The 23,860-nt window shown below is 33.8% G+C and overlaps 1 protein-coding gene across 1 annotated transcript in view; it reads right to left on the bottom strand.

The window, feature by feature from the left end:
- Positions 1-1,893: 1,893 nt before the first annotated feature.
- The window catches only part of LOC133201976 (uncharacterized), a 126,319-nt gene continuing 104,352 nt past the window's right edge, over positions 1,894-23,860 (bottom strand). Inside the window, exons 6-9 of the mRNA XM_061337762.1 lie at positions 19,621-19,878; positions 9,108-9,205; positions 3,068-4,243; positions 1,894-2,570 (exon numbers count right to left, since the gene is read on the bottom strand). Coding sequence (XP_061193746.1) covers positions 1,896-2,570; positions 3,068-4,243; positions 9,108-9,205; positions 19,621-19,878 — 2,207 coding nt within the window. The 3' untranslated portion in view covers positions 1,894-1,895. The remainder of the gene's footprint in view (positions 2,571-3,067; positions 4,244-9,107; positions 9,206-19,620; positions 19,879-23,860) is intronic.

Raw genomic sequence — 23,860 nt, 5'->3', positions numbered from 1 at the left:
TGGCTATATCCTAAAAATATATTTATATTAGCCATTTTTGATTAAAAATCTTCGATCCAAACTGCTAGTGAAGCATGTAGGGAACGTAGATTTTTTTTAAGACTGGATGTTAATTTATATGTTTCTGCAGGTTTTAGGATTTAACACGTATCTTTGGCATTTACACATGTATTCTGAACTGCTCTGAACTGCCACCTTGACTACATAAAAGCATAATATATGTAAGCATTTCGAAAAAAGCGCACGCCCGTAATGTTTTTTTTAAATTCATAATGCCGTCAAACATACATGAAGCGGAAAGAAATTCAAAGTTTATTTGTACCTCATCAGGATACACTTAATGCCCAAAAATTAGCTTACTTAATTTATATCTGCAAGATATAAATTATATAGATTATATTGATTATTTATATCTGTTTAGAGAAAAGTGCCTAATGGGAAAGATTGACAGAGACACAGAGGGGCGGACAGCTAGTCAGATGGACAGACGATGAGGAAAACTATAGTCCTCTCCTGTTTCACCAGTAAGGGAATATAATTACTATATTGATAAAATATTTTGACTATGATTAATATTACTGATATTATTAAATAAAATGTGTATTGCAACATGATTCTATAAAATATACCTTTAAAATTATAAATATATAGCTGCATTTTTTATCGTACAGAATTCTAGATTTTTTTAAATTTCAAAACATTATGATAAATTCAATATAAAGATATTACGGTATATTTTAAAATACTTTCTGAACCATGACTGTAGTTGATGAAAATGTATTGCAAACAGTGCCAACACCTGTAAATGACAGTCAAAAATTTATCTCTCTCATGTCTTTATCTTTTTACTTTTGCTTCTCTACGTACAGGATAAATGTTTTAAATTCATTATTATGTTTAAGGATAAACTTCGATTAATTGCTTTTTCAAACCTTTTTGTCTATATTGTATACGTTTTATAAGTTACTTCCATCCTCTTTTAAAGAAAAGGTACAAATAAAAACACAAGAAAAATCTCTTTTTTAAAAACATTCACATAAAATAAGTATTATTCATTTTCTGTAAAAAATTAATGTTGAAATTGGTTATTTAATGATTTCATTTACATTTATCATATTTCATTCATGATTTTAATTTAAAAAAAAACTCCATTAACCCCTTTTTAAAATGTTTACCTCAAAAATGAAGGGAAGGGGTATACTTAATTTTTTAATTATTACTTGACCGAAAAATGTCCAGCAAAAATATTTTTATATTTTTAGAAAGATATGACATTTATCTACAACATATCAATTTTTTCTGGGAGCCGAAAAATGACATCGAAACTCCCCCTTTGTGGCTTAACACCCTTGCACATCAGTAGCATCCCGTGCAGATCGTGAGCGTGTGATTGATGTGATTTGGTGATGGATTTCTTTGGAAAGATGTAAACATTTTGATTACAAACTACAGTATCCCTTACTTTTTTGAATAGTAAAATTTATCTGATGCATATCTAAATTCTTTGATGTTAATTCAAAAAGGTAATTCTGATGTATGTGAAAGTAGCGGATTCAGAACATCTTGTTTTAATTTAAACATATAATAAAGTTTCAATAGTGTCTTTCAAAATTTGACTTTTCAGTATCTTTGACATACAAGTAATATGATATTCATTCAATGTTACATGTAGTTGTTGACTTTCCAAAGTCACAGAAAAGAATATTTTCAAATTTATGATCAGTGGCTATTTAATTTGAAACCACGCAAATTTGCTAAAAATTTCAGATCTATTTATCTATTTTGAAAAAAAAAAATAAATCATTCATATTGAACTGTAGTTCAATACTTAGTCTCTATAAAGTTACATACATTTTACTTTTAATATATCAAATAAAAAGTTCAGATTTACACTCTTAATTCGATGTATGCTTCATTTCAAGCCTCTCCACTGCTGCTTTCATAACTTTCATATCTGACCACAATTCTTTCACCATTTCATGCTGACTTTCTTTTTTGATCTTTTCTATAATAGCATTTTCATCTTCCCCTCTCAAGGTCAATTTTTGGATTTTATTGAGATTATCCAAATACTTTTTTCCAGTAAACGTTTCCAATCTTTGGCAGATATCTGAGATAATGGACCAGGTGTTCTGGAATTCTGACTTTGGTGTGGAGGCTGAGCTCACGTGTGCAGTCAAACTGTTCCGGATTGACCTAATTCTCTCGATATCATCACCCACCGTCACCTCTCCTGCAGCAGGATCTTCTCCCCATTTTCCGTTTGTTGGTTTAGGAATTTTTTTACAAATGTTTCTGATCAATGTGTATGTTAAAGAAATATCAAAATGTTTATAACCCGAATGTTTAGCATCCTGCAAAAGATGTTCTTGTTCTGGGCGCAATCTTTTATAACATGGTGATGCTTTAACTTTGTTCTCAATATCGGAAGGTGGCACTTCAATCTTCAGTATATCTCTGTATGCCTGATTTAACACATCGTTTGTTGCCATTCCGAGTTTTGCAAATCTAGATTGGTCCCCCAGGTCTTGTCCAGAGGCCATAGGAGTCATGGAAGCGCTTGCATTCATCTGAAAAAAGTTTCTCTGTATTTTAATTTGAACTCGTTAGCAAAAAAAAATTAGAAACTACTAGGAAGATTTTCATATGACAAAATGTACAAAGAATATTTACCAGGAAAATCATATGATATGACAACATGCAATTTTTTTTGGTTGTCAATTAATTAGGTTCTTATCTATTGCAGTTAAAAATACAGTTGAGATTTTGTGTTTTTCCCTATATAATACATTTAACTATATTGAAGAACTTTGAAGCAATAACATTGATATATACTCTATACCTTGTGAACTAAGTAAAATTTTTGTATTTTCAATTACTTTACTACTTAGTGTCAGGACCTTAAGGGGACCAAATTCCATATAAAGGAAGAGCATCAAGGTATTTCTATCAAATTTTAAAATAATTTCCTTCCTAAATATATTTTAAAACTATTATTTTAAATATTTTCTTCCTCGCAGATCATATCTGTTTTATTTCAACATCTAAAGATAATATACCAGAGTACCTGTTTCCAGTATTTGATGATTTCTGTCGTATCAATAATATGCTTTTTCTCCACAGGACAGAAAGGGCACAGAAGAGTCTGCTCAGTAAGCTCGGATTCCTTAATCACGTGACTTTTTTCATTGTCACAAAAGCCAGTATGTCTGCATTTGAAGCCAATTTGAAATTTCAAGTTACTTTGAAATGTACTGGACAGAATGTGCAATTCATCCTCAATCTTCTCCCTTATCTTTAAACATGTGGGTTTTTCAACTTCTCCCTCAATTACATACACCTGCAACTGAATTTCTGATTGGGTCATTCCAAGCAGAACGCAGTGTTTCATAAACAGAAATACGGCCGCTGTCTGGTAAATGCATGGTTGTTCTTCTCCGTCTTTATTTACTTTAACAATACTCCATGGAAATTGCACGCAACTTGCTACAAGACGCTGAAAAATTCCAGCAGGAAGAACATCAAAAACGTAGCACAGGATGGACGAGGCAGGGTATGATGAAAAACTATGTACAGGAAATGACTTTTTGTTCATGCATGGAACATACCATTTTTTGTCATTCATTTTAGCCAAGAGTCCAAGCTTCTCCATATAGCGCATGATGTCATCTTTGTGTTCAAGGAATCCATTGTTGTTCATTTCCCATATCGCAGACAGCAATGTGTCACTCAATTCTCCAGTTTCATTAAATTTGTTCCATTGTGATGCAAGCTTAAATAAATCCTTTGCTGCATGGTTTTTATCTGTGATAACATTTTTGAACGCATCTGCAAACCATTGAACATCAAGAATTATGATTCCTCTGAGAGATTCTTGGTCAAAGTATAAAATTTCTCTGATGTCATGGAAAAACTGCACCATGGTATTAATATCTTCGTCTGTTTCCAATTTCAATTCCTGTGGCAATACTTCATTGAAAGCCAAAAGTGTCTCTTTGTTGATCATTTTTAGTGTTTTCTTTTCCTGGAAGAAGTTTTCAAACAAAGCCCAGGAGTGCGGAAGTTTTTCACCCCAGTGATCAAGTTTTTGGACAACATTAACAACTGACAGCTTGATGTTTTCAATGCATTCATTCTCATTGAATCCAACAGCAAACATCCTTTCCCTGTCAGTATGCCTTTGCAGGGACTCATCCTCTGTTTTCAAAGTCGTCCAAATCTCACGGAAAAACTTCTCTTTCTCCTGGTTAAAAGAATTATTGAGATTAAAGTATAAAGCTAGCGGACAGTGGAAAGTTGAACAAAAACTACCTTATAGAGTAAATAGTTTTATCTGTATGACAATAGGTTTGTGTGTGTGTGTGTGTGTGTGTGTGTCTATGTGTGTTTTGGCTTATCAGTATAATCATGATTAATCCTAGTTTTGCTTCTGGTTATTTTTGAGAAGAATTTGACTTTTCCTGATATATGCATTTCTATGTATAACTTTGATTGGTAAATGTTAGTCCTGCTGAACTTATATGGATATTGAGGTTATGATTTGAATAAAACTTAATCTAGGCTACCTGCGAGCTAAAGGTGCTTCCATTTTAATATGACTATTAATTGCATCGCTGTTATTGAAAAGATTTTTCTTATTTCTACCTTAATATTCGTATGTAAAAGTATAAATGCCTATTGTTGCCCTGATCTATATCATGTATATTTACCCAAAAGAGTCTTGAATTTGAAATTACAATACCTTATAAACTATAGGAATGATGATGGCTTTATTGTTCTTGAGGATATTTTTAGAGATTATTCTTAATGTAAACATTCCTATGTAAACATTACCATGTACACATTACTATTGTGACACCATCTTTCCCAAGGGAGTTATGATTTGAACAAACTAGTATCTACACTACATGTATATCAAAGCTTCCAAAGACTTTTCATCTTCTGACCCAGTCGTTCTTGAAAATTTTTAATCAAAAGCCTGAAAGTATTTAATGGCGTCAAACAACAAATTTATAAAAAGGTATATAGTATGAAATTAAGAATATGAAAAAGTACAGTACTTAATGAAGCTGTTAACAATGTTTAAAACTTTTTATAACAAGAGACAAAAGGGCCTTGAATCGCTTTTCTGATAAACTGTACAACCTATCACTTCTATTTGAAGCCTCTATCCTGTATCTTTAGATAAAGCCTTGAAATTCCAAAGGTAGGTTTTTAGAGGAAACACTCTGAGAACCCAAGATGATTATCTAAGACAATTAGTACCTGAGAGTAGGTCATGGTGACCTACTTTTCACTTGTCATTCTCTGAGGACCCAAGATGCATCAACTTAGTTTGATGATTTCAGGCCAATTAATACCTAAAATATTTTTAAAATTATATCCATAGAATTTCAAAAGTAGGTCACAGTGACATACTTTTCAGATGACATACTTTGAAGACCCAAGATGCATTAACTGACAAAGTTTGATGATTCTAAGCCAATTTGTACCTGAAATATTTAATTAAAGCCATGAATTTTTAAAAGTAGGTCATGGTGACCTACTTTTCAGTCGACTTACTAAGTAAACCCAGGATGCATCGATATCAACAGACAAATTTTGATGATTCTAAGCCAAATATTGAAATTATTATATACAGCCATAAAATTTCAAAAGTAGGTCACGGTGACCTACTTTTTCAGTTGTCGTACTCCAAGGACCCAAGATGCATCAACTGACAAAGTTTGATGATTCTAAGCCAATAAGTACCTGATATATTTAAATAAAGCAAAAAATAGGTCACAGTGACCTCTTTTTCACTCAACTAACTCTGCGGACCCAAGATGCATCAACTGACAAAGTTTGATTATTCTTAGCCACGCAGCTAGGTTAAGGCTGTCCGAAGGCGTAATATGCATTAAATATATACTATTTTATATTGAGCAATGTTTTGATTTCAATTTGTAATCTATGTATACATAAAGAAAGTTGAATAAGGTATTACAAAAAAGCATTTTTGTGATGTCACATGACTGTGTTGATCACGTGACGGACACTTATAAATTTTCTTAGATGTTGCACAAAAATCGCATCGGCACAAGTGAAAAACAAAATTATTGTGAACGGCTTGTTACATAAATCAATTAAACGTATTCTTGGGTATATATAAAGTGCTGGGGGCAAGTCTGAATTTTATTTCATCAGAAAATATTTCACGAGAAATTCAACTTACCCACATACAAGGGGTCATTTTCCACTCTTCATCGGAATTTATACAAAATGGGATAAATTACATACAATCCCCCAGCAAAATTCAGTTAGAGGACATATTTCTCTAGTAGATTCACACAGAATATCTTCAATTAATCCTTATTATTCACTTGTGCCAGTCTAATATATATAAAATTTATAGATTCTAACTCTGTCTACAGAAACGTAAGGGGGGCATTTCACATTCTTTTTTTTTTCAATTGTTTGAATACGTACATGTTAGACAAGAAAATTAATAACGATATTATACGGCAAATATTCAGCATCATTACAGCCTTAAAACAACAATCCATACACATGAATTAAACATCAACGTAAAAAAAATTCTACATGTGATGTGAAAGGAATGTTAAAGTTATGACACTTTCCCCGTCATGTCAGCTCAAGTATGCAGTGACTTGACGTCATATGCCATTATGACGTCATATCTAGGTAGTTCAGAGAAGTTACTATGGCTGGTACACTGTGACATTCTTCGGACAGACTTATCCTAGCCGCGCAATTAGTGCCTGAAATATTTAAAGTCATAAATTTTCAAAAGTAGGTCATGGTGACCTATTTTTCAGTTGGCGTTTTTCGAAGACCCAAGATGCATCAATTGACAAATTTTGATGATACTAAGCCAATTAGTACCTGAAATATTTAATTATAGTCATAAAAATTGAAAAGTAGGTCACAGTGACCTACTTTTCAGTCTACCTACTCCGAGGACCACCCAAGATGCATCAACTGACAAATTTTGATGATTCTAAGCCTAATAGTACCCGAAAATATTAAATTCAGCCATAAATTTTCAATAGGTCACAGTGACCTACTTTTCAGTCGACCTACCCTGCGGACCCAAGATGCATCAACTGACAAAGTTTGATTATTCTTAGCCAATTAGTACCTGAAATATTTAATTAAAGTCATAAATTTTCAAAAGTACGTCACGGTGACCTACTTTTCAGTCTACTTACTCCGTAAACCCAAGATGCATCAACAGACAAATTTTGATGATTCTAAGCCAAATATTGAAATTATTCAATAAACCCATAAAATTTCAATAGTAGGTCACGGTGACCTACTTTTTCAGTTGTCTTACTCCAAGGATCCAAGATGCATCAACTGACAAAGTTTGATGATTTTAAGCCAATTAGCACCTGAAATATTAATTTAATTGTCAAAAGTAGTTCACTGTGACCTTCTTTTCAGTTGTTTTACTCCGAGGTGCCAAGATGCATCAACTGACAAAGTTTAATGATTCTAAGCCAATTAGTACCCGAAATATTTAATTAAAGCCATAAATTTACATATGTAGGTCACGCCGACCTACTTTTCAGTCGACCTACTCCCAAGACCCAGGATACATCAACTTACAAAATTTAATGTTTCTAAACCTATTAGTACCCGAAATATTTAATTATAGTCATATAAAATGAAAAGTAGGTCACGGTGACCTACTTTTCAGTTGACGTTTTTCGAAGACCCAAGATGCATCAACTTGCAAAGTTTCATGATCATAAGCCTTTAAATGTCCAAAATATGCCTTTATAACGCTTTGAAATCGAATGCCTGCAAAGCTCAAAAAGTAGGTCACTGTGACCTACTTTTTTTTTATAAATATGTTTCATGGCTCCAAGATGTATCTTTTTACAAGATTTAATAATTCTAAACCTCTCAGTATTCGAATTAATGGCCTTAATTGTTTTGATAAAGATTAGCCATAAAATTCAAAAAGTAGGTCAAGGTGACCTCCCTTTTAGTCTACGTACTCCGAGGACCCAAGACACATCAACTGACAAAGTTTGATGATCATAGGCCTTAAATTGTTCAAAATATGCCTCTAAATCATTTTGAAAAAAAAATGGCCGCAAAATATAAAAATCAGGTTACCGTGTCCTACTTTTGAGTCAACCTGATATAAGGTCCTTAGATGCTTCAATTTACAACATTTGATGATCCTAGTCCTTATAGTAAGCAAAATATCAACATTTTAATAAAATGTAATTTTTGGACAGTTTTGAAGTGACCTTGAGATCACGCCCTATGCCCAAAGGGTAAATTCCCGTGCATTTAAATCTACACCATATCCTCAACCTTTTATGCAAATTTGGTGATAATCTGCCCAGTGGTTCTTGAGAAAATTTTTTAGCAACCAGTACTTTTGGTTTTATTTATCTAATAACTCCCCTTGTTTAAGGATCACAACCCTAGTTTTTGTAGCCCTTGGGCCAATTGCAAGGATACACTGTGACAAATTTTGACAAATTGACAATAATTGGTCAAGGGGTTCTTGAGTTATGGCCGATATTCTAAAAAGTTTACTCACACCGCACAAATGGCCATAGCATTAGCTCTTTGAGCCTTTGCCTCAGAAGAGCTAAAAAGTAATCATAATTATGAGATTTTGTGTATAATGATTGTAATTATTATTCATGGTCGAAGAAATTGACATACTGCTATTGATATTTTCTTTTGCGGATGCATTCACTGACTCCTTTCATTGCATAAACTTCTGATGTGCTGATTAGATAACGTTTGAGTTTTCTCGATGACATAAGAAATGCCTTTTAATGTTTATTAATTCTTACTAACATCCAAATATAAAAAAAAATGTAGCCTTCATTTGAACAAATTTAAATCTACTTTATCCATAGATGCTTTATAGCAAGTTTGGTTGAAAGTGGTTCTTGAATAGAGGTTGAAAGCAAGGAAGTTAACACAGACAAACAGACAGACAGACAGATGAAACTCACTCATTTTGAACCTTTGTTCAGGAGTGCTTTAAGCACCCCAACAATAATCATGACAGGGAATAAAAAATATCACAATTACTGTTTCAACAAGCTTTCGCAGATATTAATATCAAATACCTTTTCTGTCTTTTTTTCAGCATGAGTGCCCACCAGCAGAACGGGAGCCTTTTCACTGCTGTATTGATGAATGGACTTGGCCCAGAACATTAGATAGTCTGAATAAAATAAAAATCAACATTTACTCAAATGATTTTTTTATTCAGTGTACATTATACACTACCCTGAAAGCACAAATTAAACTGCCAGTAGTCTTTATCATGTTTATGGATGTAATCACCTCCAAAAAGAAAGAGAATGTACGTCAAGAACTCGGTCATCGTGCAATCAATAAAAATGCATATTTCTGAGGCCTAAATCTTTCTGAATTGCAATTAATTGACGATTATCATACTCTGACAATGTACTTATGATATGAATATATTGATTTTTCACAGTCTTGTATTCATCATGATCAGATTCATGGACCACGAGAATCATTTGAATCAACTTTGCCCTCTGTTATTCGTCAAAACAGATTTCAAAGAGTTCTCCCTAAATAATTCCGTAACATTCATGATACTAATATGAACCTGTCATCCTTTTTAAGATTTTTTGGACTTTTTACTAGGAATATGAATTAGATATATATTTTTGTAACAAATTAATTGGAAATTTCTTCCAAATCAGTTAAAGCGTCACTTAACAGAAACTCATTTGATTATTATGAATTTTTCAACTTATATTCTCACAAAGAAGTTTATATAATAAAATGTTAGACCACAATAATCTAATTTTTTTTTATTTAAGTATTTTTTTAATTTGTGAAAAATTTATTTTGCTATTGATCGCAAACAATCAAATCATTTTTTCTCCTCCATTTACATCAACTTTTCTTCTTCACTGCTATTTTTACTTAAAAGAATGATTTCATTGACCACTGATGATGACTGACGAATTCACAAGTTACTGAGAATTCTCAATTAATACTCTGATGGCATAGACATTCCAGTAATAATAGTATACTTAAGTGATACAAGAGGCCCAAGGGCCCAAGATCCTCCCGGTCATCTGAGTATTATACAATACTGCAAAAGATTCACTTAGTTTGAAAAATAAACTAAGAGAGGAAGATATGTTGCCTTAAAGCAAGAGAAATAGGAATAATCAAGGATCAACAAAATAATTATAATGTAATTATTCTCAGTAATAAAGCATTAGATAGACTTAATGTACTTGCCAGTACCTTAATTATACACTTCCTTCTGTCACTGTCATCACGGTGACTAAACAATTCAATATTGCTTGAGATTTTAACTTATAGTAACCCCTGCATATTCCGTCCCTTATTGGTCTCTCTTGGTCTTTGAATCATATATATTGCATGAAGATATGTATTTTTGTCTCGCTTTATATATCTATAATTTGCAAGTCTACTGAACAATTAAAAGCTATAAAGGTATTCTTTTATATTATAAATATATTGAAAATTCTTGTTTAAATCTTTAATCAATTTGACGTATCATTGACATTATTTACAGTAATTTAATGAACTATTTTAAGTAAAAAGCAAAGAAGAATTACTTCTTTTCGTAAAGTACAAATGTCCCTACATTATAGAATCCTTACCAGCACCAGAACAAATTAATCCACTGGTGAAAATTTTCGAAATCTGGAGAAAAAACCCTTGCTCAATAAAACCAATATTTTCAAAGAAATTGTGAATTTTCACAGTATAATTAATCAAGCTCGCCCTAACACCAGTACCCCTGACCCTGGGACCATGATTTTCACAATTTTGGGAGAAGCATCCATGCTCAGTTTAACCCGTGATATACCTTCTTTGTTTGCTAGACGAAGATTTGAATTTATGCACTTTCATTAAGGGATCAACAGAGCCCTGACCTAACGAAGGAACCTCTGACAAAGGAGCCATGAGTTTCCTAATTTTGAAAGAGGCATCCGTCCTAATTATAGTCATGCACTTACTTTGATTGCTGAATTCCTAGAAACAGAGAAGATCTTCATTGAAATAATGCATTTTCATTATATAATCAATATGCCTCCCTCCAAAACTAAGCCCCTAACACTCAGGGCCATAAATTTTACAATTTTGGAAGAAGCATCTCAGTTTAACATAAGCATACTCTTACTTTGTATGTTTAACATCCAGGGGCAGAGAAGTTCTATAAATGCATTTATGCATTCACTATATAACCAATACAGCCCTGTCCTAACACTAGAACCAATGACCTTTCGCCATGAATTTTACATTTTGGAGAAGGCATCTTTGCTTATCATAGTCATGCACTAAATTTGATTGCTAAATACTTAGGAGCAGAAAGAAAGATTTTCAAAGAATTTTTACACTTTCACTATATGTATAATCAATAGAGCCCCATCCTAACAACAGACCCCTGACCCTTAAACCACGAATTTCACAATTTTAATAAAGGAATCATTGTATTTTTATACATGTAATCATGCCTACAGGTTGACAGCTTGCTGTCCTGGAGTAGATGTTTGAAAACTGCAATATTTTTGATGTTTTTGCCCTTACCCCTCAGGCCCCAGAGAGACAGAGAGCATGATATTCTCAATGCTTTTCCTCCCTTGCTCGTAAATGCTCTATATCAAAATTTGTTGAATTTGGCTCAGCTGTTAATGAGAAGAAACTGATAATGTTCAAGAGTTCACGACCGACTTACTTCTGTTCTCTGACCAGTAAAGCTTAAATGACCACTTAAAAATATGAAGAATTGATTCCAATTTTGTCATGCTTGATGCCAAGAGGGGTTACGTTAGTTAACACTGAAAAAATCTCATTTTTGATCTAAATCTACAACAAAGATGTATGTATATACACAAAAAGGTACATGGTCAAAACAATTTACAACAGCTTATTACTTGATAATGACAATCAAATTTTATTTTCCTCTTCTGTTTTTCATGACATGCATTTCTAAAAGACAAATTCAGCAACAAGTACGGATATATGCAGTTAGGAGAATTTTATTTTACTGGATTTCACATTTTTTATCCAAAAAAAAATGGGTAAGTAGGTCGAAAAAAAAACCCTTTTGACATACTTAAAAATCAAAAATAAAATAAGTCTAATGATTTGTTAGTTTTTTTATTTAGCATTCCATGTACGTGAAAGTATGTCAAATTATTTAAATAGATTCACAAACCGCTGTTTGACAAACTTTCCTCTTCAGTCATCATGGCGCATGTGACAGTGAGTGAAGTGTGAATCCCAAACCCGATCAATTTTAAAACCATAAGTACAAAAGTTAAGGTATCTTTTCATGAATGAAACCGAAATTATGGGGGTTTTATCGACTTTTTTCACAGTTACCAGTTGTTTGATTTTTTTCTTTTAATTTATGTCGATCAGTTAAAAAATTGAAAAGTATTTTTTTTTTTCTGAAAGTCAAAAAAAAAAAATTAGATCAGCAGATCCGTAATCCAAATATTTAAAAAAAAAAATTCACCTTATACCTATCTGTTCTTCTCATAAAAAATGTTCGCAGCTATGTTAAGGCTGTCCGAAGGCTTAATATGCATTAGATATATACTATTTTATTTTGAGCTATGTTTTGATTTCAATTTGTAATCTATGTATACATACACAGTTAAGTTGTAACGAGAGTTGAATAAGGTATTATAAAAATGATTTTTGTGATGTCACATGACTGTGTTGATCACGTGACGGACACTTATACATTTTCTTAAATGTTGCTCAAAAATCGCCGCCGCGTTGACTTAAACTTAAAATATAGTTTCTATTATACCAGCACTTTCTAAAGAAAGTTCGGGTATATTGTTGTTACTCATGTCTGTCCATCCGTCCGTCCGTCTGTCACACTCTTCTTTCTCAAACTCCTCTTACATTTTACACAGTAGCCTAATCATCTTTTGGGAGATGGCTAGTGGTGCCCTGTAGATGTGCAATAAGGTTTCGGAATTTTCATTTTCACCCTGGGGGTCAAATGGGGGTAAAAAAATGACGTTTTTTATGCAAAAAGCCCCTGGTTTCCTGAACTCCTCTTACATTTAACACAGCAGCCTAATCATCTTTTGGGAGATGGTTAGTGGTGTCATGTAGATGTGCAGTAAGGTTTCAAAATTTTCATTTTCACCCTGGGGGTCAAATGGGGGTCGAAAAACGACATTTTTTATGCAAAAAGCCCCTGGTTTCCTGAACTCCTCTTACATTTAACACAGAAGCCTAATCATCTTTTGGGAGATGGTTAGTGGTGTCATGTAGATGTGCAGTAAGGTTTCAAAATTTTCATTTTCACCCTGGGGGTCAAATGGGGGTCGAAAAACGACATTTTTAATGCAAAAAGCCCCTGGTTCCCTGAACTCCTCTTACATTTTACTCAGTAGCCTAATCATCTTTTGGGTGATGAATAGTAGTGTCCTATAGATGTGCAGTAAGGTTTCGGAATTTTCATTTTCACCCTGGGGGTCAAATGGGGTCGAAAAATGACGTTTTTTAATGCAAAAAGCCCTGGTTCCCTGAACTCCTCTTACATTTTACACAGTAGCTTAATCATCTTTTGGGAGATGTTTGGTGGTGTCATGTAGATGTGTAGTAAGTTTTCGGAATTTTCATTTTCACCCTAGGGGTCAAATGGGGGTCGAAAAATGACGTTTTTTAATGCAAAAAGCCCCTGGTTCCCTGAACTCCTCTTACATTTTACACAGTAGCCTAATCATCTTTTGGGAGATGGTTAGTGGTGTCATGTAGATTTGCAGTAAGGTTTCGGAATTTTCATTTTCACCCTGGGGGTCAAATGGGGGTCGAAAAATGACGTTTTTTATTCAAAAAGCCCCTGGTTCCCTGAACTCCTCTTACATTTTACACAGTAGCCTAATCATCATTTGGAAGGTGATTGGTGGTGTCCTGTAGATGTGCAGTAAGGTTTCAGAATTTTCATTTTCACCCTGGGGGTCAAATGGAGGTCAAAAGTGATGTTTTTTATACAACTAGAAATATGTCCATAGGACATGAATGCCCCGCCGAGGGTTTATTAGAAATGCAACATGAAAATTTGTATAAGTGTATGAAATTTGATGAGAATATCTTGCACAGTTTCTTTAAAATTGAAACTGAAATCTAAAAAGTTGTATATAGATGATAAACTCTCACCAAATTATGTATAAGTGCTTAAGCTTACATAAATATATCTTAAATGGTTTCTTTAAAATTAAGCAAAATGCAAATTTAAGAAAAGTGAGGTCAAGCTCACAGGAAAGTTAAAAGTTGAAATTTTTGATGTAGTTGAATAGTTCTCACAGATACGTATCAGCATATTAAGTCTGATAAAAATATTTTGAATGGTTTATTTAAAACTGAGCTAAACACTAATTTAAAAAAAATGAAGTAAAGGTCAAAGGAAAGTTCAAGGGCAAAAAATACTGATGCAATTGAATAGCTTACATTAGTATGTATCAGCATATGAATTTCGACAAAAATTTAAGAAAAGTGGGGTTATGGTCAGAGGAAAGTTCAAGGTCAAAAAATATTGATGCAGTTGAATAGCTCTCATTAGTATGAATCAGCATTTAAAGTTTGATTACATTTCTTGAATGATTTCATTCAAACTGAGCTAAACACTAATTTAAGAAAAGTAAGGTCAAGATCAAAGGAAAGGTCAATGTCAAAAAATATTGATGCAGTTCAATAGCTCTCATCAGTATGTAACTATGTATTAACATATGAAGTTTGATAAAAATATCTTGAATGATTTCATTAAAACTGAGCTAAACACTAATTTAAGAAAAGTGCGGTCAAAGTCAAAGGAAAGGTAAAGGTCAAAAAATGTTGAAGCAGTTGAATAGCCTACATCAGTATGTATCAACATAAGAAGTTTAATTACACTATCTTGAATGGTATCTTTAATACTGAGCTAAACACTAATTTAAGAAAAGTGAGGTCAAGGTCAACGGAAAGGTCAAGGTCAACAAATGTTGATGCAGTTACATAGCTCTCATCAATATCTATCAGCATATGAAGTTTGATAAAAAATATCTTTGACAGTTTCTTTGAAACTGAGCTTTGAACAGAGCTAAACGCAAAGCGTGACGGAAAGACAGACGGAAGGATGAAAGGACGGAAGACGGACATCACAAACACTATATGCACCGGCCATATTAATAGTGGGGCATAAAAACAAGGTAAAAAAATTTGTTTGCATGCACCCTTTCTCCATACCACCTCTCCATGTTCCAAGATTGAAGTTTTAATGTCAAAAGGTTCTTAAGTTATGGTTTGGAGGTGTTTTTCTCAATTTGACCTTGAATGAAGAAAGGAGTCAAGGTCAACATTTTAGTGCAGTGCATCTTTTGAAAATGTCTTTTTTCTATGTTACAAATTTGAAATTCTTATATCAAAGGGTTCTCAGGTTATACATGTAGCCTGGACTATATTTTTATGTAAAGATTGACCTTGACCTTATCAAAAGGTCAAGGTAAAAAGAGTTTGGTGGCCTCAACCCCAATTCCATACCACATCTCCATGTTTCAATTTTTAAGTCTTAATGTCAAAGGGTAATGTCAAGTTAAGGCTCGGACAAAATTTGATTGAAGAAGAAAACTGACAAAAACAATATGTAGACTAGTAAAGTCTACTTGTTGCACCAAACCTGTAGGAGGCGTAGTTTTGAAAGAACAAATTTGTTTCTACATTATGTAATGAAACTTTCACATAAGATTCAACTTTTCTTGCCTAGTGGTTCTTGAAAAGGAATTTTTTTCTTATGCAGTAAAGCATACTTATAGCCAAACAAGCCTATAATGAATTGAAACTTATAGCAAAGCGATTTTCATTCCAAGTGACTTTAAAATATATTGTAAACTTAATGGATATAAGCAATTACACTTATAACAAAGCAAAATCGTCCGCTCCATGCACTTTGTTATAAGCGTGTTTTACTGTACATTCCCATGTTTACAAAACTTTGATCCCCTATTGTGGCCGCACCCTACCCCTGAAGGTCAGGATTTGGACAAAGTTGAATCTACACAAAGTAATGAAGTTTCACATAATTTTAAACTTTTCTGGCCCAGTGGTTCTTCAGAAGATTTTTGAAATAACATTAAATTTTCACTCATTCTTATCTCCCTTAAAAGAAGGTTTGGCCCTTCATTTGAACAATTGTTTTACACAAGAAAGAATATTTTGCATGAGAAACAAAACTCTTTGTGTTTCTAAATATTTCATCACACCTCTTGTGTGTTTCTTCTTATTTTAACTAAGATAATGATGATTTAATTATGACTTCAATTTTATTCAGGCCTTTGTATGATAATTATACCCTGAGAGGTATGTTTACCTGTCTTCAACAAGTCAAGTGATCCATTGTTCACAGTGAGTACTTTTCAAGCATAATTGATCAAGTTCATTTCTGAAAATACTGATCTTGAGCAAATTAATAGGAGTTCCAAGTGAAATTTGTAACAAACCACGTTAAAAGACTTCTGGCTGTGTCCTTTTGTAATTATAGATATAGATCAAAGACAAGATAGTGAGTAAATTTATTTTTTTCTGGGAGGGATAACATTCTTGCTGCAGTATGAATTTATGGTGTAAAATCCTAAAAAGTAATCAATTAAACAAATTGTCTTATAATTCCACTTTAATTTTGATTCAAGTAGATGTTAGAGAGAGAGAGAGAGAGAGAGAGAGAGAGGTATATAGAGAGGTATATAGCCCCATGCAAAATATAAAAATCTGTGATAGCAAATTCTCAGGAGACGATTTTTGAAATGCAATTTTCCTCCATGCATTGTTTTCAGAAAACTCAAAGCTGAAAATTTAAAATTTATATCCATGTCACCATAGTGCAACTTTATCTATATTGATAAAAATGTACATTAAAGAAAAGTATGATTAAATAGCTAAATCAAAGTGTTTTGAATAGCAAAACCAAGCTATACCAGTATAGCTAATTCAACTACAGAGCTTAATCAATTTTAAGAGATTGTGCAAGACCTGTTTTAATTCTTAATCATTCTTAAAATATTTATATCACCATTCCTGATTCAAGGGAGAGCTAGGCATATGACCAAAAAAGTCCATGATCTATTAATTTAATAAAGACACATGTATGTTGTGAGAAGATCAGTAAATAATGATGACAAGTGGGAAATGACCAGGTTAATATTCACAAATTTTAGGACTTTTCAACATTTAAGACCATCCAGACATAACTCCTTCCCCTTTTCTTCCTTCCCAGCCCCAGGCTCATTTATTTGCACAAATTATTTATAACTTGTTTTGGTATAAAATAAATTGTGAATAATACAAAAATGTATATGTACACAAAGTATAATGGCGGGTCTCTGAATGATTTTCATTTTCTACTTCTAGGAGAGTGGACTGACCCTAGGGGGTCATGAATAAAATGTCAAGCAGATTATCACTAACACACTTTTGACGCAGGTCATATTGTGATCATTTCCAGTTTCAGGATGAGGATGACTTCAAGGGGTCATAACCTTTATACCATTTAATGCATAATGACTCGAGGGACAATATTATATATGGTTAAGGGGAGAGTTTTCAACCATTTTCAAGATACAATGTATATGATCATTTGTTTCAAGTTTTAGGGGTTGGGAATGACCTCTGGGGGGTCATGACGCCATATATCCTATTTAGTGTGTTATAATACAAAGATGACTTAGGGGCTTTTGCTTTAATGAAAGCTATTTTATTGTTTCCGGTTCCAAAGATCGAGTGGAATGACCCCAGGGACTTGCCTCGTTGTATAATTTGTGTAATTTTGGCATTCCAATGATCTTTGACCCCAACTATAGGCCCCTAACTATTTTCATTTCCGATTATTTTACCCCGTTCTAGTCGCCCGTGAGGCGCAGTGGTTAGAAGGTCTGCTCTAGAGTCGTGGAGTAAGGAGTTGATCCTTAAGTCGCGGGTTCGAATCCACTGCGGGACGTGGAGACCAGTGTCGACCATAGGTTAAAATTTGCAGCCCTCCACTGGCAAGTGGTGGCGTCTCCATATAAGTGAAAAATTCTCGAGAAGGACGTTAAACAACAAACAAACCCCGTTCTATACTAAACGTTTAAAATAATATATTCATAATACAGTACTTACCGCCTGTTATAGGTACTGTTAACTTGACAGAATAATAAATCCATTTAAAACACACACTAAATATTAATAATCCCAGTGGTAATAATGATGTAAATACACCATGTGCAAAAAAAATAATGATAATGGTAAAAGTAGTGCTCGCAGTGTGACGTAATTCCACACACGAGTCTAGAAATTTTCCAAAAAGGTGTAGCCTACATTTGTAAAATTTATATTATAATTACATACATTTTTTTTCATAAGTTTGTGTTATCTATTCTAAATATGACAGGAAAACGGGTGAATCGTGGGTGGGGTTGATTTTTTACAAAGTTGATTGGGTCAAGATTTGGAAAGTGGTTTTCCGAGTCCTACCCAAATTCTGATAAAAATTTGCACAAGTTGGCATCCATTTGAGTGAAAAATTCTCGAGAGGGACGTTAAACAACATACAAACAAACAAACACAAGTTGGCATCTATTTTTTTTTAAATTTCATCAAAAAAACTATGCACTAAAATAATAATATTTGTTGTTTTGACAATAAATTCAACAAGTTCCAATTATGGGTAGAAAATTAACCACCCCCTTTTTTTACACAAATCTTTCAAAAATTCTCTCTTTATCAGAATTTACATTTTTAGGTAATATCAGACTGGTAATGAAATATTTACATGCGCGGATCTAGAGGGGGGGAGGGGGTCCGGAAGCTATACACGAAATCTATATACGAAAGCAACTAAAAGTGACCTTGGAACCCCCCCCCCTTAGAAAACACGGACCTCTGTTAAGTTGAAAAGTTATACTTATGAAGCTTAAAAAGTGAGCGGCCACCCCACCCCCACCCCATCCACCCCCCCCCCCTTTCCCACCACCACCACAAGCACCAGGAAATAGAAATTTTTGGGTTGGATTCCCCTGGAAAAAATTCCTGGATCCACACCTGATTTACATAAGAGGCCCATATGGGCTGCATGTTCACCTGAGCATTTTATGCTTGATTTAAATGTGTGCTTCTTCCCTGGTTACCAGAATTTGAAGGAGAGCAGTCAGAGCACATTTCAGGGACGTAGCAACGTTTTTGGAAGTGGAGGGGGGATAGCCAGAGAAAGAAAATTCAACTTACCTGAAAAAATTTGAGAAGTCAAAAAATTTTTTTTCAAAACTCAAAAATCCTATTTCGTGGGGTGGGTGGGGGGTGGGGGTGGATTCCAACTTCTTTCAGTACTCCAATTTTATATATACACTACTACATTACCTTTATTTGACTATAATGCAACAAAAAGTGGGGGGGGGGGGGAACCACTCGTTCAAGAACATTTTCAATAGTAAAAAGTTATGTTTCAAAAAATGATGCTATGTGCCTGCATTTAGAGGCAAACACAGTAGTGCGGGTATTACTGTCTCATGACAGCATCTAGTTGTATATTGAATTTGCTTCAATTTTTACTAGATAACTAATATACACCATTATGTAACAATAACAAACCTCTGTGTGTCCATCCCTTGTAAATGGAGCCTTCCTGACTACAGACTTCTTCTCCAACCTTATCATCAAACTTCTTATCCATATTGAGCACCAGAATGAAGAATGCTCGTGGACTCAGAAAAATCTGATGTGAGGCATAATATGAACACTGTCCTGCAAAGTCCACCATGGTAATTTTTTTTTCTGGGTCATCCGAAACATCTTTGGAAACTCGTAAAATTCCTGATATTTCTGAATTCTCAGGAATACTTAGTCTGTCTTGAACTATTACCCTTTCTTTTTTCACAGAGAGGGCGACATCATTTACTTTAAGTGAGTCAGATTCTGTACCCAAATACCCCCGTGACATTTCTTCACTAACGGATTCTTCATTGTTTGCTTTACTGGCTGTATCATTCTTATCCCCTGCCTTTTCAACGTCCAACTTTTTTATGTCACCAGATAATTCTCCAGCCTGTTCTGGAATACTTTTTTCTTGGCTTGATTCATCTAATTTTTCATTTATTTTAACTTTGAAGCGTTGTTTTTGGTTTGACGAGTTTACTACAAAACCAAAATACCAATATTTAATTTTTACGTAAAATCATAATATTTAGTCCTTTATTCCAAACATATGTTGTGAACATCACTAGCTCAGCTAATCCAGTTCATTAAATAAAGTACATAACTATTCAGTCCCATAGTCCACAATGCTTATTGAGTCAGCTTTCTCTCATTGTGACATGCCCCCCTCCCCACCCCCCGACACTGACACACACACAAATACTTGAACTAAAAACTTATTTAAGTTTGTACATAATTTCAATGACCTTGGTTCAATTTACAAGGTCGAGATTCAGCTTATTTGAAATCTTTGTCAAGAATGGACATCCAGTTTTTTGGTCATGAAATTACACAAGAGACTCAAGGGCCTTAACGGTCAACTGAGCATAAAACAAAAATTTAGAGGATCAATAGAGTATAAAATTAACTGATAGATGAAGCTTTGGTACCCCAAAGCAAGAGCAATAGGATGATCAGGATCAATGAAATAATTAATCTATTATTCAGTAACAACTCGTACATAAATTCTATTCTATCTCCCATTTAGCACTATTACCATTTAGACTATCAACAAACTATTCGTTCTTCTGTACTACTTTTAACCCCATATTGTGATCTCTTACATTGGCTTCTCTTGGTCTTTGAAGAACATTTATTGAGTTATTTTTGTCTCATTTTTATTTGTTTATTATTTACATGTCTACCTGGTCATTAAAATTATGTACTTTTAGTACTATACAACAAATTTTTTGGCATAATTCTCTTATTCTATTAGTCTTTCAAATACATTATTTACGGTGTTTAATTATCAAAAGTGAATGGCAAAGGGGAATAACTTCTCTCAGCAGAATTCAAATTAATAGAGCTCTGGTCAGGACCAGTACACTCAACTAAATGGTCCAGATGTTCAGAAATCTGGTAAAAATATCCTTGCTTATTAAAACTTTTATTCGGTTTGCCTTTGATATGCCAAGGAGCAGAAAGGGTTTTCAAAGAAATAATACATTTTCAGTATAGATTCAAACAGCCATACCCTAACACTAAAACCCATGTCCAGGGTCATGAAATTCACAAATTGGTAGAGGTACCCTCATGATCATAACTATACACTAAGTTGAAGATTTTCAAAGAATTAACAAATTTTCACTTTATTATCAATATAGCACCCACCCCCCCACCCCCAATGGCCCCGAAAAACACCAAAACCTGGGGACCACAAATTTTAAAAATTTTGTAAGAAGCACAATTGTTCATCATAACTATGCACTTTGTTTATCTACTCGACATTAAGGAGAAGGCAGGATTATTTAATAACAGAATTAATGCATTTACACTATATTATCAATAGAGTCCCACTCTTACACCAGAGCATCTGACTTAGGGGCCATGAAACTCACAATTCTGGAAAAAAGCATTTTTGTTCATCATAACTATATACTTAGTTTCTTTGCTTTATAACCAGGAGCAGAAAAGAATATTTTCAAAGAAATTATGCTTTTCACTATATAATCAATAGACCCCCCCCCCCTTTTCCCCAACCCTGAGGCCATGAATTTCACAATTTTGGAAAAGGCATCAATGCTTATCATAACCATGCACTTAATTTGTTTGAATAATACCCAGGAACAAAGAGAACGATTTTCAAAGAATTAATGCATTTTCACAATATAATCAATAGAGCCCCGCCCTAACACCAGAACCCTTAACCCAAGGGCCATGAATTTTACAATTTTGGAAAAAAGAATCAATGCTTATCATAACCATGAAATTAGTTTGATTAAATGATACCCAGGAGCAGAAAAGAAGATATTAAAAGAATTAATGCATTTTCACTATATACGAGGGGCCATGAATTTTATAATTTTGGAAGAGGGCCCATTGCTTATTACAATCGTGCCAACAATTTGACTGCTTGATGTCCAGCAGTAAAGAAGAAGATTTTTAAAGATTACATCAATTTTGGAGGTTTAAGCCCGAACCCTGGGGCCCCAGGGGGGCAGGGACCAAGAAATTCACGATTTTTGTTCCCCTTCACCCAAAGATGATATATGCCAAAATTGGTTGAAATTGGTTTAGCGGTTCTAGAGAAAAAGTTGAAAATGATCAAAGTTAACGGACGACGGACAACACGCAACAACGGACAAAAAACATATAGCAATAGTCAACTGAGTGACCTAATCTTTAATCTTTTACTTACACTTGATATTATGGTCTTTTATCAGAATCACACATACATGAACATGCCATAACCAATCTTTAAGTCAATTTTGAGCTAATTTTCCTTATGTTTCTTTTTTCATTATAATCCAGACATGAATCCTACAGTTTTTATTTATTTATTTGTTTATTTATTTTTTCTATTTTTTGTAGTGTAACTGTTCGTTTGACAAAATAATATTATGTGTTACAATCAAGGCACATTATTCTAAGCAAGATAGCTTAGAATGGTGTGACTTGATTGAGACACAGGCTTTTAGACTGTTTTTATTGTGAAAAATATTATTTGAAAACTTGATCTGATCTTATTTAATAAGAAACCACACCTTTTATTGTATTTCCAGTTACATCAAATATGTCAGCCTGGACATCTATTCCTCTGGTTGACTTAGAACTTTCCAAAATTTCTTTTAGGTCAATGCCCTTCAGTCTCTTTAGCAGGGTTGACTTCCCGCTACCCGCACATCCAATGATCATCCCAGATGCATGGTACATTGTTGTCTCCCCTTTCTTCAAGTTATCCATAAAATTCCTCACTGACTCATCTCCCCTCATTATAACCTGGACTGGTATGCCAACTATAATCAAAATTTTAAAAAAAAAAATCTCTCACACGACTGTAGCTCTGACACTGTTTGAACTTCAGATAGTGAAGATAGATTGATTGATTGATAGTGTGTTATTTTACGTCCCATTCGAGAATTTTCCATTCATATAGAGACGTCACCATATACCGGTGAAGGGCTTCAAATTTTGACCTTTACTCGGCACTCACGGCCATTGAGCAGTAAGGGATCTTTATCGTGCCAACACCTGCCGTGACACGGGGTCTCGGTTTTTAAGGTCTCATCCGAAGGACCCGCAACTTTCACTTCAAAGTGCCGAGCGCATGGCGAAGGAACAATTGCTACCCAGTTTTTATCGACTTAGGTCAATCGCGGCTGAGATTCGAACTCACGACCTCCCGATCACAGAGCAAGCGTTCTACCCACTGAACTTCCGTGATCGGTTTGTGAAGGTAGAACAAGTAAACATGAATAATTGTAACCGTGAAGGTATATTTCTGTTCCAATATTGCAGATATGTAAACTAATCTAACTTGAGTTAGTTAAGCTTTAACCATGTCATGCACCTTAATGTAGTCTAATTGTTTACTAATCTTTATTTAAATAAGAAATCTCAAACCTACGAGCAATAATGCACACACCAATTAGATTGGCCCTACTTTTCGTACTTTTCGGAAGGGAAGGTTTTTTAAATAAAAATATTGTCCTGTCTATTCGTACAAAGTTTTAATTACCATATTTTCCTCACTACAGCCTTTTTTCCTGGAACCATCATTAAAAGACTTAAATTGCACAACTAAATGGATCTTGCATATTCATTCAAATAATCATGTTTTGGTAGTTCTTCAGATTTTTTCCTATACATTCCTACATAAGACAATAAATGGGTAGGCTGCTGATTCTTATCCCATGCT

The sequence above is a fragment of the Saccostrea echinata genome, unplaced genomic scaffold (assembly GCF_033153115.1).
Source record: "Saccostrea echinata isolate AGI-Se365-2 ecotype Australia unplaced genomic scaffold, CSIRO_AGI_Sech_v1 ptg000046l, whole genome shotgun sequence".
NCBI lineage: Eukaryota > Metazoa > Mollusca > Bivalvia > Ostreida > Ostreidae > Saccostrea > Saccostrea echinata.
The sequence above is the reverse complement of the archived record's forward strand: the minus strand, read 5'-3'. Positions and strand labels throughout refer to the sequence as shown.